The sequence below is a fragment of the Festucalex cinctus genome, chromosome 4 (genome assembly GCF_051991245.1).
Source record: "Festucalex cinctus isolate MCC-2025b chromosome 4, RoL_Fcin_1.0, whole genome shotgun sequence".
NCBI lineage: Eukaryota > Metazoa > Chordata > Actinopteri > Syngnathiformes > Syngnathidae > Festucalex > Festucalex cinctus.
This window is the reverse complement of record NC_135414.1, coordinates 13,537,201-13,562,138: the sequence shown is the minus strand read 5'-3', so window position 1 is coordinate 13,562,138 and position 24,938 is coordinate 13,537,201. Positions and strand designations below refer to the sequence as shown.

The following is a 24,938-nucleotide window of genomic DNA, read 5'->3' as shown; positions in this document are numbered from 1 at the left end:
TTATAAGGACGTTAATCCTTGTCATATCTATTTGTGTCGCATTTAACACGTTTATGTCAGTGTATGATTAAAAATAATAATAATAATAATAATAATAATAATTAAACAAACTGTAGTTTAAGTTGTGTGTAAAATGATTACATCAAGGATGACGATTGCCCGAACATGTTGCATTGCTCATCTGAGGACTGCTTGTGAAATTACAAATTTCTATGTTTTGATTGTGGCCGGCTGATTAATTAGTCTTACATTACAATTTGTTTTTATTTTTTATTTTTTTTACTTTACAAAATCATCTCGCGGGCCTGATCTGGCCCACGGGCCCTATGTTTGACACCCCTGGCCTAGAGGTAAATGTCAATACCTTTAGCACCAGAGTTTGCCAGTTTGATTCTTCTCATTTCATCACTGGGCTTTTTGCTGTAAACTAAACTGTGGTCTGTATACCACAAAGTATACTTTCAAGTATATTTAAGTATACATAAAATTAAATATACTATAAAGTATACTTAAAAATATCCTTAGATATACTTATTAATATAATTTATAAAATACTTTTAAGTTTACTAAATTGGAAGGCGTTTACTTAACGTTTACTTTTAGTACAAGAATAACTACACTCGGAAAATAAATTTAGGTATACTTAAGTATACTCTATATTATGGACGTAAATTATACTACCATTTGGTAAGAGTGGTTGCATAGTTTTGACTGCCAGTTTTGTGTCAAAACGAAAATAACTGTGCTGTATTTTAATCTCCACCAGGTTCTTCTTCTTCTTGATAAGTACGCACTTGTTGTCATGACACTGATGCTAAATGTGATCAAATGAAACAAAGCAAACCCAATGGTTAGCATATATCCTTCACTGCCATATTGAAACAGAGCTAGCTAGCACTGTTTGGATGGAGGCCCCACCAACACAACAAAGTTGTTCCTGTAACAGGATGGTTGTACAGATGATAATCTCTAAAATCCACACTTTTGAATCCATGCTGAAGGCAGCTGTTTTCAGATACTGTTGTAAATTAAATTTTAAATTTAGCCTGAATGGATGCTTGATTTTGAAGCAAAACCAGCACACAAGAAAAAAATTTAAATACCAAAAATAAAAGAGCACCTTCCTGTATTTTAGCAAATAAGTGCATGAATTAGTTTGGGAAAACAAAACAAAACAATTATCCTATACTGCACTCTAACAACTCTGCAAATCCACAAGTTCACTCGTCCACTTTGGGGGCTTCAAGTCTTTCTGAACTGCTTCATCTTTTACATTTGTCTGCAGCCTTCATAAAGGTAGTCATCGTTGCCTGTAGATTTTCATTTGTGCGCCTTCACCCCACTCCAGGTTGGCATTGGATGGGAAAGAAATACTGGTATCCGCGCATCACGAGGCCCAAGATATGGCCGCGCTGTGCTCTTTGGCCTTCATGCGCAGGGAGGCGATGCTGGAGGACTTGCGGTCAGGGTCCATGTTGAGATCGTACGCGTTGAGCCCAGTGGCCATGCCGGGTGATCCTCCAAACAGGCTTCCCATGTGAGCCTGGCCCATGTGACCTCCGGGGCTGGGAACACCCAGGAAGTCGGACACCCCGCTGGCCGAGTGGGGGTGAGGGGTCATGCAGGGGGTCACCGTGTCACAGGGCACCACGCAGCCTGGCACGGGCGATGCTGCGCTGCTGCCGCTAATCCAGGACGGATTCTGGATCTGAAACAAAAGGACAGGAAATCAACAACGACATTTATTCCCATCACAGTTGCTCGGGTCTCAGGTAACAACCAGTCACATTTCAGTTTCAGAAAACAGGTGAGCTGGGATTGGTCGTTGCCCTGAGCAACTCTGTTGTCATCTTACAACCTCAATATGTCATACAGCATATCACAAAAGAATGTTGGGCTTTACTGCACTCCTTTACTTTGTAACACTTCATTTATTGTAAACATAACTGTACACACATCAAATAATGCACTACCTGTGCGTAACTCTCGGGCCGTGTCAGTAGAGGCAGCTCGTAAGCTGTTGAGAAGTGTGTTCGAACCTGCTGCATCTGACCAAAACGTTCCCTCTTCCTCCATTTGGCCCGCCGGTTCTGGAACCACACCTGAACACAAGACGCACGTTTATTTGAGAGACCTTCATTCATAACTTTCCGTCTTTGGTTATCAGCAGGTGGATCATAACAAATAAGGGTAGTAAACACTTTGTGAAGATGACTCACTTTATAGGGCAAGGGAAGTCAAGGTAAAAATGTTCTTTACAATAATAAGTACCATTTTTCCGCACTATAAGGCGCACCTAAAAGCCTTCAATTTTTTTCAAAAGCTGACCATGCGCCATATAATCCAGTGCGCCTTATATATGGATCAATATTGAGTCGCAACAGGTCTTGCTGTCAAGACGTTATCGGTGACCCTGCACGATCGGTGACGAGCATGCACAGATCCCGCCATCTTGGATCGCTAGCTAATACTAATACTTTACCTCAGAGAAAATAATAAAACAGCTGTTTATTCATTTTGGGAGTGAATGGAGTTGTCAGAAAGCTGGTTTGTAATCTATTAATAAAGTTTGACTGACCTGACTGTTTTGTTGACATTTCCCTTAGCGCAGCACCATCTAATGGATGCATAACGTAACCCCAGCCTCTACTGTGACATCTTATATATGAAAAAACGTTTTAAAATATGTCATTCATTGAAGGTGCACCTTATAGTGCGGAAAATACGGTACTATGCGTCCACATACGTTACATTGTGGAATATGAATTTAGCAGCAAAATCTAACTGTTTCTACCCATCTTAAGGGGCAGCCATTTTGCAACTTGCTGTTGACTGACAATGACATCACAGTTCCTCAGTGCTTAGGTAATGATAGCTCAGCTGTTTTCTGAGTTTTGTCATGTGATGTTCACAAGCTAAGCCGTGGTTGGTTACCTGAGCCGAGCCGTGATGTCATTATCAGTCGATGGCAGGTGATAAAATGGCCGCCCCCTGAGATGGATTTTGCTGCTTAACTCATATTCCACAAATGCAAAATTCAACAGAATGTCATGTTTAGACTAGTGGGGGACACATAGAACATATTATTGTAAAGAAAAAAAAAAAAACGACTTTTTAAGGTTGTCTCCGTTAAAGTTACTTATATCTTTTGTATGTCTGGTGTGTCGTTAGAGATTGCTTTGTTGTATTTTTGTGTGTGTGTTTTGCATCTCAAGTTGTTTATATAAAAAAATTCAACAACGATTAGTTAGCAGGCCATCACATTGAACTATTGGTTAGCATCTTAGACCCACCTGTGTGGAATTTGCATGTTCTCTCCGTGCTTCCGCCCACACTCCAAAAACAAACGTTAGGTTCACTGAAGACTCTAAATTGTGAGTGTGCATTTGACTGGTTGTTTGTCTATACGTTCCCTGCAACTGGCCGGCGACCTTTCCAGGGTAAGGTCGCTTGCCTAAAGTCAACTTGGGGAAGCTCGAGCTTCCCCGCAATCTTCATGAGGAAAAACGGCATTCAAAATGGATGACACTGGTTATTTAAAAAAAAAAAAAAAAAGCGGTGTGCCAAACAAACACTTGTTGAATGGAAAATATTTGAATCAATAGCCTGGAAAATGCCTGGAAAAAGGGTCTGCAGGTTTTCTAAACAGTCTTCACTTCGACAACAAAATGTAAACAGATCTCTCTCAGTTCACCTTTGCTTATTTGCAATGTGACAAGCGGTGAGTGCCTCATGTTTCCTGTAATTATATTTGACGTTTGGGCTTAAAACTGCCGTGTAATGAAAGCATCAGTGTTGAGTGACATCGCACTGGCCGAAGGCGTGACAGCGATCCCGGCAGCGGATTGATTAGCGCACAAAGTGTCTGGCCCCATGTGAGCTTCTTGTGTTTCACCGATCAGCTCTTTGCATGTACACCGCGCTAAGATTAGAAGGCAATAATGGGAAAATTGAAACACGAGATGGGATTGCGACATAGCTTTGTTTGCATTTTTCTTTTTAATTTCCTGTAGCCTAAAGCGTTCAGATACTGTGGCTGCATAAATTACAGAAGCGCAGCAGATGTCTTCCTCTGTGCTTTCATACTCACTCTTCAAATGTAACAAGACATATAGTCATACACAAACTATTCCAGGACCGCTTCATACCTTTTTCCTCATGCGAAATGATTCATATCCCGCACAATCTGCTCAATTCTCCCAGTTCAATCTGTTGGTTATTACAAAGAGAGAATGTATTTGCATGTTGCACACACTGTGTCGTGACAGTAATTGGTAAAGACCTTGACAGGTTAAGTAGCTGCTGGACTCTCAATGAGGCTTTATTTATGTTCCAGTCCGAGAGAGCGAGCGAGCAGAGAAATGCCAAACAGGTCCCAGCAGGAGAGCTGTACGGGCCCAGGAACACTTTGAAGTGTAAGAGCAGCTTGGAGGATTGATAACCCGCCTCCGCTGTCACTCATGTCAGCTGAAAAGAAATCTGAGGCTGAGCCTGGCTTCAGTTTTCCAACACCCTCAAAGAACAGTTAATATGACGGAAACACTTTGGACCTGTGTTGTGGTTCGTTAAATGGACTTTTGTGATGTTTTACTCTAATCCAACCATATACACGGACTTATCACAACAATATGCACATATGACGTGTTAAGTCTTAACAAAGGTAATATGCTCAATTTCCATTGTCAGAAAGCTATTAATGTGGTTTTTATTGTTTTTGTATACACAGTAATGCCTCAAACTGAGAGATGCTTGTCTCATCATAAATGTAAATATACTGCATAATACAGGTTGATGTAAATATATTATGAAGTTATTCATATTCACAGAGAGAGCCAAAATGTATATATTGTAGGGGTGTCCAAATTAGCGAATTACTTTTCAGTTAATTTAAAGTTCCTTTAATGTCACAATTTTTTATTATTTTTTTTAACGCGCGATTAACTTACTTGGAAAGCCTGTATTGGGGGTATTCCCCTCGCAATGCAGTACACACGTCAACAAAATTTAGCAGTAATAAATTTAATAATAATAATGCATATATTTGTGGAGACTGGGGTCAAGTTCTATTTTACAATTTTAAAAATGTGCAGAATTTCCCAAGTTACTTCATCTTAAAGATTAGATAGCTCTTAATATGAAAAGAAAAATGCACTGAGCTGTCACCATCTTACAAATGCAATTATGCCATCTAGTGGCAGAAAAATGACCTCAACACAAATCAATACCACACTCGTTTTTTTTTACAGTACAGTCATTTTAACTCAACTTTATGAATCATTATGAAATTAATGTATTAATGACTAAAAGATGCAGCCATATTTCTATTAAACATTTTTTTCCACTTTTATGTTAACATGAGTATGAAAATATTTTATTGTACATTTAGAACAGATATAAAATTTGCGCTTAAAGTAACTATTGAAGTCATGCGATCAATTCCGATTAAAAATTTTCAGCACCTGACACCCCTAATATATTCAAAATAAATTCTGAAGTCTACAAAACCATTTCAACTGACAATTCACACAAAAATGCATAAAATAAAATCAAGTCACATCAAACAAGAACATATCTAATCTATCTCATTTTATAGAAATAAAGGTATGACTTGTTCCCAGGGATGCCTTTTTTTTTTTTTTTTTTTTTTTTCAGTTTTCTGACCTCCCCAGACTGACAGGACGGAGAATCTGAGAGACGCGATGTTGTTGGAACCCCCGACCTTTGACCCTTGGCCCTTCCATGTATCCGCACTGCATATGACTCCAATCTGAACTCACTTTCGCCCTTTGAAAGCCGGAGACAGAAAAAGCAAACAACCTCAGACGAGATCTTCATGAAGAGTATTTTATGTTCAGGATTACAGGTCAGCCTCCTTCAAGATATATTTAACCCCTTTTGTCAAAGAGGGTTTAACAATTTGTTTTTAAGCTTTGGTGTTCAAACCAATACCATAAATGTTCCCACTTGAGACTCTCCATTCATGAGCTGCGTTTTTTGTTTTTTGGCGTGCGAACGTCCTGAATGGAGCACAGAGCGGCGGTCGAGGCTTCTCGCTCCTTTTATCTTTTTTACCGTGAGTGTTTAAGAGGACCGCTGGGAGAGCCGAAGGCTGTAAAACCCGAAGTCATCTGAGGAGCTCGACTTTGTGACTGTGTGAGCGTCTTTTGGAGCCTCGGGGTTGAGTTATAACCCTGCGGCTGCACACATTTCCTGTGTTTCACTGTTGCTCCTCCAAGATCGGTTGTGAGCTTACTCTTATCTCATGCCACGGGCACGTGGCCAATGTGTCGCCAAAATCAAAAAAATTTTTTTTTTTTTTTGGTAGAACAAAGCATTGTCTTCGCACAAGTCAGACATGGGCTGATATATCAATGGCTACCTTGCCCCGGGCTTTTGTTTCACACCTCTCTCTACCCAGGAGACCACAGCAGGGACACATTCTTGTCTGAACAGGATGTTAATGAAAGGAAAACAAAGAGAATCCAAAGGCTTAGGTTGTCTGCAGCGCACACGCACCCGCGCAGATGTGCACATACGCTACATAAGAGTAGTGGAATCGAGAAGAAATGTGCTGGAATGCATTACGGCACCACCAGATTGGATGCAAAGTGGTCCAAGTGGTGACTGGATGTTTTATTCTCGGGGTTCGGGGGGTTGCAAACCTGGCGTTCAAGGAAAGGATGTTTACGAACGTGCCGCTGACCACCATCAAAACACAGCAGAAGTTGAGCTCATCTGCTCATATGCCGATGATGAAAGCGTGTTCTCCAAAAACACAACATGTGAGGCCCAGGCAACCCAAACCGTCAGCCCCCGGGGCCCCCTGGCCTCCCCCAACTCCCACATTACCAGATAAATGTCTGGCGTTTTGCTGTGAGTGACGTTATCTGTGCAGGGCTGCAGATGTTGAAGGACCCACCAGGCGATGTTCTTACAAAGCCTGATCCTGCCGAGGATTACCGTGCCCGTATGTTCCATGTTTCTATTGTCAGAAAGTACCAAAATAACTTTTACGCTTTTGGGTTATTTTCCCAACTGCATTTACAACCTTCCTCCCATCCTATATCTGTCTACATTTACTAATAATAACTATACATTCCTGGTGAATTCCTGAAGTGAGTCAGGGAGGGTTCAAAATGGGATTTTCTGTAGCAAAACCTGATGGAGAAAGCCAAAAGTAAAGAATACTTATTTTGTGTTAGCTGTTAAGACGAGATTTACATCTGTAATGCACAGCATTGGCGCTGGTTCAGAGCATATACCATAATATGTAGCAATTAACAAGTGGGATATTAAATTCCAAATGGAAGTCTTAATATGTGAAGTTGTGAACTGTACCTTCCGTTTTTGGTCAACAGTGCATTGCATTGCAATGGGAAGTTTCCAATACATCCATTCGAGTTCAACTAATTTAGGGTCAGACATGGTGTATATGTATGTATGTAAAGTCCATTATTTTCTGTAATGCAATTAAATAAGCACAAATGCCATACAGTCTGGATTTATTACAAATAGTAATACATTCTGGATTCATTACAAATCAACTGAAATATTGCAGGCCTTTTATTGTTTTAATATTGCTGATTATGGCTTCTTCTTTTTTTTTACTTGGTCTGAGGACATATTCTAATATTTTGAGATAGGATATTTGAGTTTTCTTAAGCTGTAAGCCATAATCATCAATATTAAAATAACAAAAGGCTTGCAATATTTCAGTTGATTTGAAATGAATCCAGAATGTATGGCATTTTTTTTGCTTATTTAATTGCATTACAGAAAATAATGGCCTTTTTAACAATATTCTAATTTTCTGAGACAGTCCCGTATATATAAAACAACCATTTACACTCACATTCCAACCTACATTCAATTTAGATCAGGTATCGCCAACTCAAGTGATAGAGGGGGCCACCATTTTTTTTTTTTTAAATCAGTGCTATAGGAGGGCCACATAGGGCACATACTTCCTTACCAGATGTTTAACAAAAATGTCAATTTAAATATGGGCAGAATGCGTGCATAGGTGTCAAATACAGTACATGCTCTTAACTCATTTGAAGCAATGGTTATTACAAAAACGGCCAGCTGGTGGCAGCAGAGTATAAGAGATCAACCAGTGCCATGTTGCAAAAAACCTTTGTCCCCCACAGATTTGTGAATAATCATGAAACCTAGCTATATTCTAATGCTAATTGCTGCAAAACGTAAACAGATAGAAATATACTTTTTTCCTTGATGAAAGAAGATAATTTCATCTTTCTTTTGGTAGGTTCCATGTTTTTATAGCAATGGAACAAAATATTGTGTGCCTTGGAAAATCAGTCAAAATCCAGCAAAACAGCTGCGAGCAAAGGGGGTTGCTTAAATGAAAATGGCTGAGAGTGAATGAGTTAAAAAGATTCATTTTTCACAATATATTACTCAATGCATACATCCACTATCCTAGCCCAACAACAAAGAGTTTGAAGCAACCAGCAGAATAACACTTTCGTATTGTGATTTCTTTTTCCCCCGAGGTCAAAGGGCTCTCTTGTATTAAAAAAAAAATGACCATTGAAGGATGACACAAAACTGAACTCTAAATTGTAATATTATTCCAAATATGTGGAAAAAAAAAAAAAAGTTATGAAGCGTTTTGACTTTGTAGTATGGTGGAGCATAAGGCATAGTGTAAATGCAACAAAGCCATGTCTGCCATCTAGTGGTGAGTGGCGACATTACAATTTAAAACTATAGAGTGAATCCCTACTATTCACAGGCGATACGGACCGGTACAGTACACAGATTGTCCCAGACTGTAAATCTGTATAACTGTATAATTGACATTCATTGAAATGTATTGGGAGAAAGATAGTTTTAAAAAACAGGGGTTTTCTCTCTCCCCCCAAATAAATAAAAACTAGAAAAAACAAATAAATACATAAAAGTAATATTGAGGGGGAAAAAACTGGTGAATGATGCTGAGCCCGTGATTATTTGAGGATCCACTATAATAATAATGATTATTATTATTATTATTATTATTATTATTATTATCAAGAGGCCACCCAAGGTGTAACCCGTGGGCCGCCAGTGGCACCTAACTTTCATGTTTTTGGAATGTGGGAGAGAACCAGGGTGAAAACACAAAACAAAAGAATGTGCATTATCCACATTTGCACAACCATGAGTGGCAATTTGAACCCCGAACCTCAGAACATTGAAGTAGATATGCTAACCACTGGACTAATGTGCTGCACAATACCAAACTGTCACTAAAAAATATACATACATACATAATATTTCTCTTTTTCACTGAACTTATTGTCAGGTGGCACTGTGACATTCCAGTATGATGTCAAGCCATTTAAGCTGCTGATACAGCTAGCGCCATACAACCGTTGCAACCTCAACACTTCAACACTAGCAAAGCAGATCAAGGTCAAACTTCCTACACATTCATCCATCCATTCACCAGCATATCCTGTTCAGGGTCACAGGAAATTTGAAGCCAATCCCCACTGATGAAAAGCGGACTCACCCTGGAGTAATCGTCAAGCAGTCACCGAGTGATTGCGATTGAGCCATACTGAGTGGGAATTGATTCCATACCAGCTATGCAGAAGCCAGTGAAGACAATCAATGTTTTGAATTGAGGATGTAAAACGTCTTTGGCTGTGCAACAAGAACAAAATGCCAGAGATGAGTTATTTATTTATTTATTTATTTATTTATTTATTTATTTATTCATTTATTTATTCATTTATTTATACATTTATGTATTTATTTATACATTCATTTATATATATTTTTTTACATGTCTTTATTTATTTATTTATTTATTTATTTTAAGCCAAACACTGAATAGAAAGATTTACTATGTGGCTTCATTTGGAAGTCTGGCAAAGCAAACAGGTTTTATTAAAAATACTTAATCTGTGGCTATAAAATTAATAGTTCCATGGTTAAAAAAAAAATGATGTGATGCTTCTTTTTTTGAATGTCATCTTTAATAACATGTAGTCGCTGTTACCTGCACACGCGCTTCTGTCAGGTCCGTCCGTAGCGCCAGCTGCTCACGGGCGTAAACATCTGGATAGTGCGTCTTCTGGAAGACCTTTTCCAGCTCCTCCAGTTGGTAGCTGGTGAAGGTGGTGCGATTGCGCCTCTTCTTGCCCTTGTTGCTCTCACTGCTATCGCCCTTATCCTGGGGGTTGGCTAAATCCGCCCCCGGCGGCCTATCAGACGTCACGTTGACGCTCTGATCCTTCACCGCCAGGTAGCTGCCGTCCATTGTTGGGTTATCGGAGAGTGGGGTCAAGTCAGAATCCGTCAGATTTGAACTGTCTTTACCTTGAAGATAGAACGGAGATGAAGCATGTTTTAAGTATTTGTGGATATACATGGAAGGAATGGGGTGGCGATTTCGGGCATGTGCATTATGTGAGGCTGCACAGGGCAGCATTGTTGAGGGCGGTGGCAATGCATCAAATTAAAGAGAAAATTGTTATGTAAAAGGGGTTTCTATTGTGGGATGACATGACATGTCATTCATTGGTGTTTGTATGGGGAATTTGCACCTCCTTATTGGGGGACTTTAATGGGAAATGTAGTTATACTTATTGTAAACGTGGAATGAAACATCAAAGTTATATTTCGAAAGAAAGGGAAAGAAGAAGAGAAATGAGAATGACTATATCGTTATTTTTTGGCAGTGGAGGTTTCAACTTGAAAATTTTGAAAACCTCCCATGAAACATTTATTCGTATCGTGCTTTATGTCTCTTCTTTTAGCCCCTTGCTATTAATTAGCCTCAAACAAGATGCTTGCTTGATAGCCTCAGATGCTTCCTTTCTTCACATTTTCTTGGTTCAAGTGAACTGACATATAAAAAGTAAGAGTAGGCTATGTTTGGCTCAATAACCTTTTATGAAACATTGGTGCTAATTTAAGTCTCTTCTGTTAGCCGCTTGCTAATTTATTAGCCTCATACAAGATGCTTGCTTTATAGACTTCAATGCACCCTTTCTTCACATTTTCTTGGTTCAAATGAACTGACATTATATAAAAAAAAGTAGGAGTATGTTAGGCTCAATAACCTCTTAGAAACATTGGTGCTAATTTAAGTCTCTTCTATTGGTCGCTTGCTAATTTATTAGCCTCATACAAGATGCTTGCTTGATTGCTTCAGTTGCTTACTTTTCTTCACATTTTCTTGGTTCAAATGAATTAACATTATATAAGAAGTATGAGTATGTTATGCTTAATAACCTCTCGTGAAACATTTGTGCTAGTTTAAGTCTCTTCTATTGGCCGCTTGCTAATTTATTAGCCTCATACAAGATGCTTGTTTGATGCTTCCTTTTCTTCACATTTCTTGGTTCAAATGAACTGATGTGTAAAAAGTGGATGCAAGTTAGGCTTTTTTTTCTTTTCTTTTTTTTTTAAGAAAAACACATTTGAGACAAAATACATCTCTGGCAGTGTCAATCAAAACTGAACATTATTTTTCTGTTGCCATATTAGCTTGGGCATTTGTAGCTAATGAAACATCCAGTACTTTGCTTTGGCTGCCAACAAAAACGTACATTTTAACACAAAAATAATTGCGTGAACGTGCTGAAACTCTAACTTTACCACCACTGGCACCGTTTGAACATTTCCATTTTGCTTGTGAAGTACTTGAGATGACAGTCACTTGGCAGCGTCGCATGGCCCATAATCCAATTGTAGGATTACGATGGGGTGGAGCAAATGCATTTCTTGGTCTTTAGTTACAAAATTTGTTGGCTTGCGGTCTTAATGTGAGTGTTTATTATTTTTCGCGCCTGCATGCATTAGGCTATACATAATGGATGGGATCCACTACTAGCTCTCCATAGATCATTCTCTGATGCACTGAGGTATGAACACCCTGTGGCTGTAGTTCAATATGATGACATAAAAGTGAACGTTTTAATTGCAAACAAACTTTACAGATTCAGAGATGGTGGATGCCTGCCATTCGGCGTCACCTGGACTGTCACGCTTCATTTGCAGAGATGTTATTTCTGGCTACCAGAAACTAAACACACACGTAAGTGGCATTGCAGCATGTGAATTTTCAAACCTCAGATCTGTGCTAATAAATCTTCATGACAAACTGTCTGCCAGTGTCCATCAAAATGATCCAGTGTATGATTCATTTTTGGATACGATCACATAAAGTTGAGCGTGGGATAGATGAGCCTGAAAGTGGTTTTGGAGTGTCTTGGTACTCCATTGCCAACGTATATGCAAAACTCACAAGGTGATCTGTTCAGGACTCTCTGTGTAACCATCCAGACGCGTTTGCAATCATGTGGACTGTCAGCTTTGGGTCGCACACACCCACTGACCCCTAACTAACAAAGCATACCAGGCACTAAAATGTAAGTTGAAGTGACTGGGGTGATTGATTTTTTATTTCTTTATATTGTTTTGGCAACATATTTCTGCAAAAAAAAGTTTGTTTAGAAGTGATCAATTATCTTGTGGGCTACCTCACATAACATAGATGAGATGGCGAGCTTTTAAGAAGATAAATGGAACAGCTGAAATGGCGCAGAAGATGATTCCATCCATCTGTGGACCCTGCACAGGTCACCAGATGATCATGATGAACATCTCGACAAGTAAACATTCAACAATTTGGATGAACAGATGTCTGTCAGAAGTGAATTTGATTACACCGGAGCCTGGACTTGATCTTGCGTCCTCAGTACTTGGGAGGCGGACGTGCTAACCACTGAGTCACTGTGCCACCCCCCTCAGGATTTTAAAATCATATAATTTTTTTTGTCTCGTCTGTTTATAAACTCAAATGTCCATAGAATTTAGTCCAGTTTTTATTATGTGAAGTACATTTTCATCTCGTTTTCATTAGCTGCCGAAAATGCATAAACTGATTTAGTCCCAGTTATTGTTTATTTATGAGGGTGTTAGTATAGTGTAGTCTACTTTTCGTCCGGTGAAAAATGTGTGAATATTTTTGTTTAGTTTTCATTTTCCAAATTAACACTACGCAACACGTTTAGCCTTAAGTAGCCAGGGGAGCTTGTTGCTACACTGTAAAAAAATAAATAAAAAAAATAATATATATATATAACAGAATTTTACTTTTTATTTGAAAGTAATGTAGAATGTGTAACAATCACAAAATCAATCAAGTCATCAAGTTTGCCAGAGAATCCAAGGCCAGACTTTTCTGCCATTTGACTGATTTCAAAAATACAAAACCTTAAATGTGTCATTTTGGTGACACAACTCCCTCACGGGGTCCAACAAGCCACAGTATTGCTACATGGCCGTGACTCAGCCATCGTCTTCGTTTTCAATTTCCAGCGTAAACATTCCTCATCATATTTCTCTGACTGATATCCACAAAGTGAGACCTGTCAGGTTCATGAGTAATGACTACTAACTGATAAAAGACAACTGTTCATGTTGCAGTTTGGCAATGAAGGAGATAATGTGCTTTTTTGAAAGGTTCTCCTTCCGTAACAGGAAAATAAGAAATGTCTTGCTGAGTCTCGCGGCACATGGAAACTTTTATCATGTCTGCCAGTACCACCAACCATCTCCTTTCACTAAATTATTACGAGGCGATCAGTTCATCTTCAGACTACACCTGCGTGTTTGCATGGAGCAACACATGATGAGTCCAAACCAGTACAGCAGTAAAATAAGGATTTGACTTACAGCTGCACAAGCAGGAGCACATGTTCCAGTAGCTCTGAGCAGAGGATGTGAATATTTGGGACTCACATCATCGTTTTTCTTTCTTTCTTTCTTTTTTTTTTTTTTAAATACACCATTTACAATATACTACTACAACAATTCCAAGATGACATGCATTATCTGGTTGAAATATGCTTTCCAAACAGCTGTCTTGAAGGTCGATTCCAAGTTCGGCTCTGATTCACACGGCCCAAAACACTTTATCCACTTTATCACAATCCGCGTTTCGACTGGGATTATTCTTCCACAAATCAAAAGTGTTTCCCTTTGGGGTACAAAAAACTTTCGTGAAAGTGAGCCCCTATGTGGCCTGACAAAACATTGCATACTTAAATGGTAGTGATAGTTATTTTATAATTGAATTAGAAAACCTTTTTTTTCCAAGTTCATGCTGTGCCCCCTCTTTAAAGAAGCAGAGGTTGAGCCTTGCCTCACCCCCTCATATTTTCTTTTTTCATTTAAGAAACTTGGGGCGCTATTAGTGACCCACCAGGCTTCCTGCTCTGTATCCCTCTCTTAGTCATTATTTTTATTTATGTGTATGTATGCACTGTATATGGGCACTTTTTTTTTTTTTTTCATTTTTTCAAAATGGAGCTGCAGAGCGCCCTGCCAAAGAAATCGGAATCAGATTTATTGGCCAAGTATGTAAAACCACACAAGGAATTTATTCTCACAGTCACAAACCAGCCGAAAAACAGAAATAAAATAACAATGACCAACAGAGGGGGAAAGAACATGAAGTCTGGCAGTTTGCAAAGTAGCGACCCAAATTTCTCAGATTTAGAAAAAAAGAAAAGGAAATATGAGGAGGGACATAGGGAGGGAAAAAACAAGTGCCAATCATAGCTTAGTTACCCTGCTGTGACTGGAGCGTGTATGGACACACACATTGAAACATAAATGACTGGACCTCACGCAATCTGCCTAACAACAAAAGACCGGATCAACTGATACATCATCGTGACTAAAGCCCAGTCTTTTATTATTATTATTTTCACTGCAAGAAAAAAATGAGCTGACACCAGATTTGGAACTACCAGGACAGTAAATCTGTGAGGAAAGAATGCATTTGTACGTCTTTTGTGGGATTGTTTTACAGTCTGAGAAGAAGGATTATGAGGGAACATGGAGCTTCTGTTGCTCTCCAGATTTGCTGTGAGAAGTTGCATTAGGACAAGATACTGATATGTGCACAGGTCTCTCTCTTTAAACTTCCTCTGATATCTGTGATGCAAAACATACTGTGCTAATGCCTCGCACACTGCCCTTCATAAGAGGTGAACATTTGCAGCCGTCTTGAAATCCGGAAATAGACCCAGTGTCTCACAGACAGACAGACAGACGACCCGCAAACATCAGCACAATGCTCATTTATCCCCCCCCCCCCCCCAACGTGAGAGATGTTCACTTTGAAATGCAGCTCTGCTGACTGCGCACAGATGATCTATCTCAGCAGGCTGTGTAACATTTATAGACTGTGAAAAGAATCCATGAAGTCCAAGACTGATAAATCACATCTCAAACACTTTTCCTTCTTCGCGCACCCGCCCCTCACTCTTGTCTCGCTTCCAAATGTTTCCCTCGCCCGCTCAAGCGAAGATGAACATCCTTCATCTTGTGTTTTTTGTGGTTTGATTGGGGAGAGAACATTCCATTTGAGAGGGGAGGTTATGAGAACAAAAAATAATATTCACAACCTAAATATACTTTGCTGTGCATCCAACATTTTACTTTCAATAGGCTTTTTTTTTTTTTGTACTCCACATTTGCCCCCAAACTGTAATTACATCATCTCTGGCCCCACTCCATCTGATTGAACAACCCGCTATTAAAAAGTACACATACTTGACCAGACTGTATGTATTTTTATTGTTATTATTGCAGGTGGATGTTGAACCATGCAGATGAATTGTTCCTATGAGAATTGTCTGAGAAGTCATATGAAATGTTGCACACTATGATGTGTTCAAGCAGACAATTTTCCATGAGCTACTGTTAAATGCACATTCATACGCAGTATGTGCACAACCTCCCTCCTGTGATACAATCCAGAAAATGCTGCATCCCGCAGCGACACGCTCACTCCACAACCTTGGCAACTTGAGGTTCAGATTTTTTTTTTTTCAAGGATGTTTTTGGATCATTTTAAACAGTGGATTCTTTGTACTGTGCTTTAATAGTGAATTGTCATTTACGGTATTGGATGAATTTTTCTACAGTACTTTATTATGCAGTTTCATTTTATTCTTTTGCACCTGGCCTATAAAATACTTTTTTCACCATTGTGTGTGGAAAAATTATACACCAATATTCATTCACCTATTCTTCTAGTGGAAAAAAATTTATACAGATTTTGGTTTTTAATACAACATTCTGGTGACACCTCACACTTAGCACATAAAATGACTAAAAAATGGTTTAAAAAAAAAATCTAAATTACATTTTAGAATTTGTTAAATAAGGCAGAATGTTTTGATGTCTGAAAACAGGCCTAGTAATTCTGAACTCATCATTTATTATTTCTATTTCTGAATGTTTTTATTGTAGAAGAAAGGAAGACCTCAAACAAACTCGTATACTCTTAAAAATAAAAATACATTAGAGACATTTAAATTGGCCACAATATAACAGATGTCAGAATGTTTTTTTTTTTTTTTTTTCGTTTTAAAGAATGTGATCTTCAGCTGTGAATTGACAGTAAAGAGAGGGGAGGAAGTTCTGGACTGCTTCTTGCCCTGCTGCTCTCACTCGACCATGCAAAGCGGGCCTGAATGCAAATCGGCCTGCCAACGCTGAAACAAAATGGTAAAACGATCCTGAGTCCTTGTCACCTCCACTCATGTCATGGACGTACTAAAGTGTGTCTCAGTTGTCTGGGCCCTGTGGCTGGTTCCCATTAACGTTTGCTCCGACCAATCAGATCGTACGGCCAATGCAGGACAGCAAAATGGATCGGTTATACCAGCTTATAGATGGCGAAGGGGTCAAAATTAGGAAGCTTGATGTACTTATCTCTAGTAGGGGTGTCCAATAATTGAAGGATGAAAGGGCCACTTTGATTTATTATTTTTTTTAACATTAATTTATCAAGCACTCCAAAATGAGTCAATCAAATAGATGTTATTTATATATTACAGTAAGCTGGAAAACTGTGAACTGAAACGCTTTCTACACGGCAAATTGTTTAGGATTATAAAAGTTTTTAGGGTGGTCAGAGACCTTGTAACCCACTAGAAAATATCTGCCCCTACACTGAACAGCAGCCAAATCCCATCCCTACATGCAAAACAAGAACAATCTGCCATAAACTATAACTATTTTTTCAAGCACTTACATGGGAATCAATCATTGTTGACAGTTTAAGCAGAAAGTGGAGGTTTTGTTTGTAAGAATTGATTAATGTTACGAGAAATATTGTTACTTGTTTAATTGAAAATAATTAATCTGCATATTTAGAAATTCTCTACATTATATGAGACTTTTTTTAAGAGCAAATTTAATTTTTAATAAATGTGGGCCAAAAATGGCCCTCATGCCATAGTTTGAACACCGATGATAGACAGCTTAGTAGCCTAAACAACATGTGAAGCTCTTCATATCAAATCACTGTAAACCAAAAAATTAATAATAAGTAATTCAATAGATTAGCCCGTACTCAAAGTTTTAGAAAAAAGTAGCCTATAACTTAATTCTTATGATGTCAAGTTGGGGTAACATGTATATATTGAATTCATACATTTTGATTAAATTGAGCTATATTAGTTTTTGGATATGCATAATGCATATACATTAACAACGTAATCACGTTTTTAAATTACAACTGCAAACGAATTAAGAATTAAGTTCATACTAGTCTGGCTTCTAATTTTTAAATGTATGGCAATACTCAAGAAAATATTGATGTGGTTAAATGTTTACACTGTCAAACTGGAGCCCAAGTGTTGCAAAGATTTGCGTGCGTGTGAGTGTGTGCGCGGGGGAAGCGGCCCTCGACCCCAAACAGATGAGACAGGAAGCAAAGGTCACACGCTGAGGGGAGACTCGGACACATCAAACGAACGAACGTGTTGTCTCTGGAGGATCGCAAAGACTTCGAGGGGCTGCTTTTTAGAGGGGATCCACCCGAGAGACTTTTCATGCATGACTTTGACTTCTTTTTTTTTCTTTTTTTTTTTTTGCTGCGCATATGCTAAATCATGTGTAACTTAAATTGTACACAGAGTGAGTTTTTGTCAACGTGTGCGCCTGATCAGTTTTCCTCAGTCAAAATGTGACGCTGGCAATGACAGCTCGAGTGGCTTTGGAAAACACAATTTACATACATTTCAGACAAATATGTCTCAGTTGAGCTTTCATCACATTGGCACGTTTTTTTTTCCCCCTTGCTTGAAACCTTATTGAGAACAGTGAGACATGGGGGGGAAAGTGAACATTTTACATATGGTTTTTATAGGTTTTCCCATTGTAAATTCTTTAAAGGTTAAGTTTAACAATTTCACCGGGGTTCGTTACTGTTTAATGAGGCCCTATAAATGCATTAATGAATAAATGAAATAAAATAACACATGAGGTTGAGGAGGCTAATCTAATTAACATTGAACTTTAATTCTAAAATTTCCAACTGTAACTGTGTGTGCAATCACATTATTCACCGAACACTGAAAATGTAATTGATAATTTTCTAGGCCTATAATAATAATATATGATATTAGTTATTTCAACCTGAAATTCAATGTTACACTGTCCTTCTTAGAAGATTAAAATAACATAATCAATTTAATTTTCTTTCAGAATAATAATAATAAAAAAAAAAGGCGTCAGTTGATGGAGCACTGGTCACGCGGATTTTACAAAGACATGAAAATTATGATATTGTTGTTATGAATTAAGAACAGCAAAAACTGATACTTGTAATATTTTGTACTATACGTCAATTTATTACATTTATTGATTGGGATTGTCTGTCTGGTTTGGTCTTATTTGGGGGGGGGAAAAAGGTCTCATATTTAACTACACGATTATAGATAAGGGAGAAATGTCATTTTTACGTATGAGTGAAAAGAGAGTCTCTATATTGGACGCATAAAAGCAACCAACCTAATTGTTAATACCTGACTTATGTGCAACTAAATTACATTTAAAAATATATACAGTATGTAAATTAATAACGGAGTGAAAAACGCGTTTTATTTTTCCTCCTTTCTAGGATCTCTTTGTCTTTGACCCGTTTAAAAATGAGCAACACATTTAAACACCTCCAATTCAATCATACGGATTGTGTCACTGTCATTGTCACTTTTCTAGACGATTTGTCGTAACACGATGCATCTCTTTATTGTTGCTCCTCGCTGTTCATCCTCAAACGAGGGTCAAAGTTTTATTCAGCCCCTCATCAGTGGCCCATTTTGGTGCAATTAAATCCAAGTGGGGCCAATAGGGCCGATAGCATCATCACCAAAGTACGAAAACGAGATAATTCAATTGTGGGATAACGGTCCGATATAATTGATTATCGCATTTAATAAGCACTAATTTGACGAAGGCAACGTAATAATTTGGAGGTTAAAAGATGCCGAGCCGGCCTTGCACCCGCATCAATGTTTTGGAAGCTCCACGGTGCAAAAAGAACTTTCATGAATTCACCTCTGCAACATCCTTCATTCGCCGCGGTGTGATTTCGAATGGAAGCCGGGGCCCACTCACCATAGCAGGGGATGATGTCCGCGCCGCGTCCGCCCTCCCGGCGCCCCTCAGCCTCACCTTCCTCTGGAGGTGTTTTACAGGATGACGTGTGCGCGAAGAGGTGGAATTTGCTGAAAGCGGCGTGACCGGCTGCAGCCGAGACGGCGTCCAATGAGTGGCACTCCTGCTGGAACGGACTCCGCGGCGGCTTGTCTCCGTACGCGTGACCTTTGTGGGCCTGCGCGAACGCGGTGGGGCTGTATTTGTTGTCGGGGGATGGGAAAGTCCTGAAGTGCTCCGTTTGCTGCTCCCGAGTTTGTGCTGCAGAAGGGCTGTAAAATGCATCCATGGAAGTCATGTCGCTGTATGGGCTGCAGGTCTCGGCGCTCATGCCTAAAAAAAAAAAAGGTGAAAAACTCTCTCTTACTCTCTCTCTTTGGAAATTAAAGCTGCGCGCACACGTGCGTGCACACACTCCCCTCCTCTATAGCTCACACTCACACACACTCACGCATGGGCCTTCAGCAGCTGGCTTTGGTTATAAAACTATTGAGAACTTTTCCAGGAACACTGTCGTTGAGCAAACACCCCACTTAGGTCTCGATGAGGATGACCTCCCGCCTCAGAATCGTACGCCGAGTGCCGTTGACAAGGACGGCGTGGGCCCTTATGAGGGCCAAACTATTGCGGGGGGCCGGTTGTCAAAAGGGCGTGACACGTGACATCCATTGAGCGGCGAGACAAACACATCCCGTGAGTGAAGGCGGGAGGAAGACGATTTCATGCTTCATCCGCAATGCTTCATTAAGGGCCACCGGCCCCTCGACACGGGGCCCCGCAAATGGCTGCGCCACGAGGATTCGATAACTTCATTCATTATCAGTTGCATTCAAGAGCATCTTCTCAGGAGATTTATTTCGGTACTATTGAGATGTCATTTTAATTCTTGCATGCGTTGGGGCCACTGTAAAACAAACCTATTATTATTTACACGTTCCAATTCAACACTCCTTACAAAATAAATATTTTGTTCCTGGACACCTCTACACTGCCACATTGTAAAATGGGCCAAACATATTAGAAACGAGCTCACTATTGCAGTGCAAAATACAACCACTATCATGAACATATTGCTATATTTCATGCATCTCTATAGGCAACATAACTTAGCAGTGTTGTCTTCATAAAGGTACAATTTGGAGAGAGGCTTAGATTAGATTATGCAGGTTTGCTGCTGTGAGCTATTAATGATTTCATAAATTGATGGAATGAACATGTATTAATGCAGTATACTTAGATGTAAGCAATATACTGTATTATTCAAAAATTGATTGATTATACGCAGAGATGGGAAAAACAGGTCAAGAAAGTAAAAACCCTGCCAGGGTTTGTCTTTAGGCATGTGTGTTTCTCATAATGACCTCGTTTACCTGCCGGTTGAGTACAAGCACCTGTAGCAAAAGCCAAACTGTGGCAGGGTTTTTACTTTCTTGACCTGGATTTCCCATCTCTGATTCGAAACAATCATTGTTATGCTATCTTTCTCCTGCAGTTTTGTTTTGTGGAAAAAAAAGAAAGAAAAAAATGACACTGCATGGTCAACAGCATATATATATGTAATATATATCACAGATGGCTTAATGTGTCCCTAAAAGTATTTTTTAAAATGTCTTTCCTTTTTTCCTTCCACATCATGTTTTTGAGATATTTTTTTGAAGTTTGTTGATTTTAACCTGTTATAGCTGTTGTTTCAGAAAAAAAAAAATCCCACCTGTTTCTGAACCTAACACTTCTCTCATAAATATTACTAAATATATTCCTACATTACATATTTTATTATTATAATAATAATATGAAAGCCTGATGTATGCAGGCAGATTCAGAAGCAGTGGGAAAAAAAAATCAAGTAAAATTTGCTTAAAAATTTTAAAATGAGCAAAAATGTGTTGCCCAGTGTTATTGTTAGGCATATACACCACAGTTGATTGGTTGAGGGTTCGAACCTTACCTCAAACCCTTCTGTGATGAGATGCTTGCTTGAGTTATTTTCTGGGTATTCCATGCTTGCACCCATAATTCATTTTTATCATTTTAATATGTTAATTAAATGTTTAAGTGTGAAGTGAATAGTGGTGGGCGGCACAGTGGTTGACTGGTTAGCACGTCTGCCTCTGAGGACTCTGGTTCGAGTCCAGGCTCCGGCCTTCCTGGGTGGAGTTTGGATGTTCTACCCGTGCCTGTGTGGGTCTTCTCCGGGTACTCCGGTCTCCTCCCACATTCCAAAGACATGCATGGCAGGTTTTTTTGTCCCTAGGTGTGTTTGTGTGTGTGGATAGTTGTCCGTCTCTGTGTGCCCTGCGATTGGCTGGCAACCAGTCCAGGGTGTCCCCCGCCTACTGCCCAGAGCCAGCTGAGATAGGCTCCAGCACCCCCCGTGACCCTTGTGAGGAATAAGCAGTCAAGAAAATGGATGGATGGAGGGTGAATTGTGGTTTGTTCCCTGTGACTGATTGGCACCTTTCGCTCAATGTCAGCTGCGACCCAAATGAGGACAAGTGTGATAGAAAATGGATGGATAGATGGACTGACAGACAGACTGGTTGACTGAATTTAGGTGCATTTATTTTCTACATTGGCACAAACATGAATGTGCTGTACTCCAAACTTAGTACAATACTTCAATGCAGTGGTACAAACCACCTGCACAGGTGGTTAACGTAATTGTATCAGTTAAATATTGTCACATCTTTCCTTTGTCGCTGTGGTCAAAGGTTTACCACCCATGCTAATATTAAACGAGCAACAACACAGGCTGATGATCAAAATAATGAGACCTAATCAACATGCTACTTCGTTTATATAACGTTTTTCCAGGCTCTTAAAGCGCTTTACATTGGACTACTTGTTCAGCTAATGATGATGCAGCATCAGGAGGTTCAGTATCTTGCTCAAGGATACTTCAACACAGTCACAATGGCATAGGATTGAACCCGCAACCTCTGGGTTGGGAGATGACCACCCTACCACTGAGCTACGCCACCCTTAACAACCAGCAACTTTTGCTCGCTTCCTGTTCTATGATGTAAAATGTACAAAAAAAGGGACCATTCCAAATAAATATATATATATATATATATATATATATATATATATATATATATATATATATATATATATATATATATATATATATATATATATATATATATATATATATATTTTAAACTTTGCATTCTGATGAGATCTCCATTCGCTTTCTTCTTCCTGTAAGCCGCTGACAATGACAAAGTAGTCCCGCTGTCCAAAAATTCAGCTTTAAATCCCACTGGAAGATTTTTTTTTTAAATGTTACAACATAAAGTATGTTTCACCTACTACAGACAAATATATATTGGATTACTCTCTACATGTCAGCAGCATTACTCAAAGCAGTAAAACACTTCAGTGCTAACATGATAACCCTGAATATTGTGTAATCTGTTGTGCGGATCCAACTTTGAAAACTGGCAGAATGTGTTTTAGATTTTCAATCAGTGTGCTTCTGCAAATGTTCTCCCTCACCTTGCAAGCCACATACTTGTTGTGAAATGCTTTATTTTGGAGTCGAGTGGGAGAATGTGAATCCCAGCAAAGCCTGTCAAAACAAACACGCACGTATGACAACATGGTGTCCTCGCTGGACTGTCAATTTGTACAGCTTTATGTCACACTAAAGTAAAGCGTTAGAGTTAACATCAATTTAAGCAATTTGTATTTCATTCAGTTTTTTTTTGAGGCACTTAGAGTATTCCAAAAGAAAATTGTGTTGGACCGACTTTCGAGTTTTCAGTCCTGTATAGTGAAACACTATCGATCCTTCACAATGTCATCCAGATGATTTGGAAACACTTCTTTTAATGTGAAAAAAAAAAAAAATGTAACTCAAGCCCTCACGAATAATGAATAAGAGAGATTTTTGCAATCAAGCTTGATATTTTTCCTCCTTTATCCATGCATCCATTTTCTATACAACTTGTACTCAGGTTCATTTTCCCTCCATCAAATGAGCCAAATATTCTCATCTAATGACAGCAGTGATGAGGGAAGAGTCGTTTTTCAAGGTTTTGTTCCCTCATTGGGAGACAGCTGGTAGAAATCTGTTCCTAACGATCACATCACGGTAATCTCATGATGTGGTGAAAATGATTATGTGTTTACCATAGTGTGTTTACTGGAAGAAATAATTTGTCATAATTTCTTGTTTTCTTAAAAATAAAAAACAATTCTGGCATTTAACAAAAGAGAGGAAACATTGTGGAGACGTGAATGCTGGCTTTCATAAAATATATATTCATGTTGTTTTTTCCTTCCATTTCCGACATATCTGTACAGCTCTATTAACACGCAGCCGTGACCAATGTTTTAGGAAGCCCAGTGTCATTATTTTCTATTGAGTGAAATGTTCCGGCTTATGCAGGCAAAATATATCAAGTCTCTGTCCGAAGGGCACAATGAGCGAGCCTGTTGGCACAGCCACTGGCCTTGACATGGCCTTTTTGCCCGTATTCTTTTCACATCCGTCTTCCAGACAAATTTGCAAGATATTTGTGACTGTGAATGAGGGGCTCCAAATGAAAACACAAGCATACTGATATATAGCCGCCAACCCACATCCTCACTAATCTAACAACATTTAACTTTAGGCTCCATTTTGACTTTGGCCTGTGGCGAAACAAGCTGATTGAGGCCTTTGAGGGGCATTAATACAGCGTGACCAGATGGCTTTTGTTCAGAAATGGAAATGATCATAAAATGGAAAGCGGAAGAGGAAAGAGGGAGGTCCGCAAAAGTGACGCCATTTTCACAAAAAACAAAAATCAAGAAGTTATTCCAAGTGACAAGAACCACCTTCCTCTACAAACTGGGCAGCATTGGCTTGGTTTTGTGAGGTGACGCTAAACACAAGAGATTGCACTTTATGAACATTAAAAAACAACTTTTCAGTGATCAAAACAAGAGATATACCTACCTGGCACGATGGCAGTCAGCCCCTCCAACAGGGGAAAACATCAGCAAACATGTCCCAATTGCAGAGAGCTCAACTAATGTGTTTGATCTTCACCACAAGCGTGCATCTGCTGTATTTCTGGCATGAAGTCCACATATGACTCATGTCACATCTGGTCACACTGCAGCTCAATGTCGAGATGTGTGAAGGTCAGCAATTTGCATCGTTCTTTGTGTCAACAAATCATCCAAAAAAAAATAAAAAATCTTCAATTGGTAGCACACGTTTTAATTAAGTTAATCCATCAGGAATATGTTAATCAAAAGTGAATATATTGAGTTCATTAAACTTAAAATATTCACTTGAATAAAATTAATCCAAAGTGAATATATTACATTTAAGTTAATACAAACAATCCAAAGTGAATATATTGTCAGATGAGGGGTGTTGAAGGAGGTAGGACCCAAAAGCAGGGAGCAACAAAAACAAGGCAGCGATGCAGGTTAAAAAAAATAAAAAAATAATAAAT

General features: G+C 39.0%; 1 protein-coding gene across 1 annotated transcript; it reads right to left on the bottom strand.

Moving 5' to 3' along the window:
- Positions 1 to 1,387: 1,387 nt before the first annotated feature.
- On the bottom strand, positions 1,388 to 24,498 carry LOC144017310 (homeobox protein aristaless-like 4). The gene is made up of 5 exons (XM_077518720.1): positions 24,431 to 24,498; positions 19,444 to 19,815; positions 10,013 to 10,332; positions 1,974 to 2,102; positions 1,388 to 1,708 (listed from the first exon to the last, which is right to left on the bottom strand). The coding sequence occupies exons 2-5, from the start codon at positions 19,811 to 19,813 to the stop codon at positions 1,388 to 1,390; spliced, it is 1,140 nt and encodes a 379-aa protein (XP_077374846.1). The 5' UTR covers positions 19,814 to 19,815; positions 24,431 to 24,498.
- Positions 24,499 to 24,938: the final 440 nt, after the last annotated feature.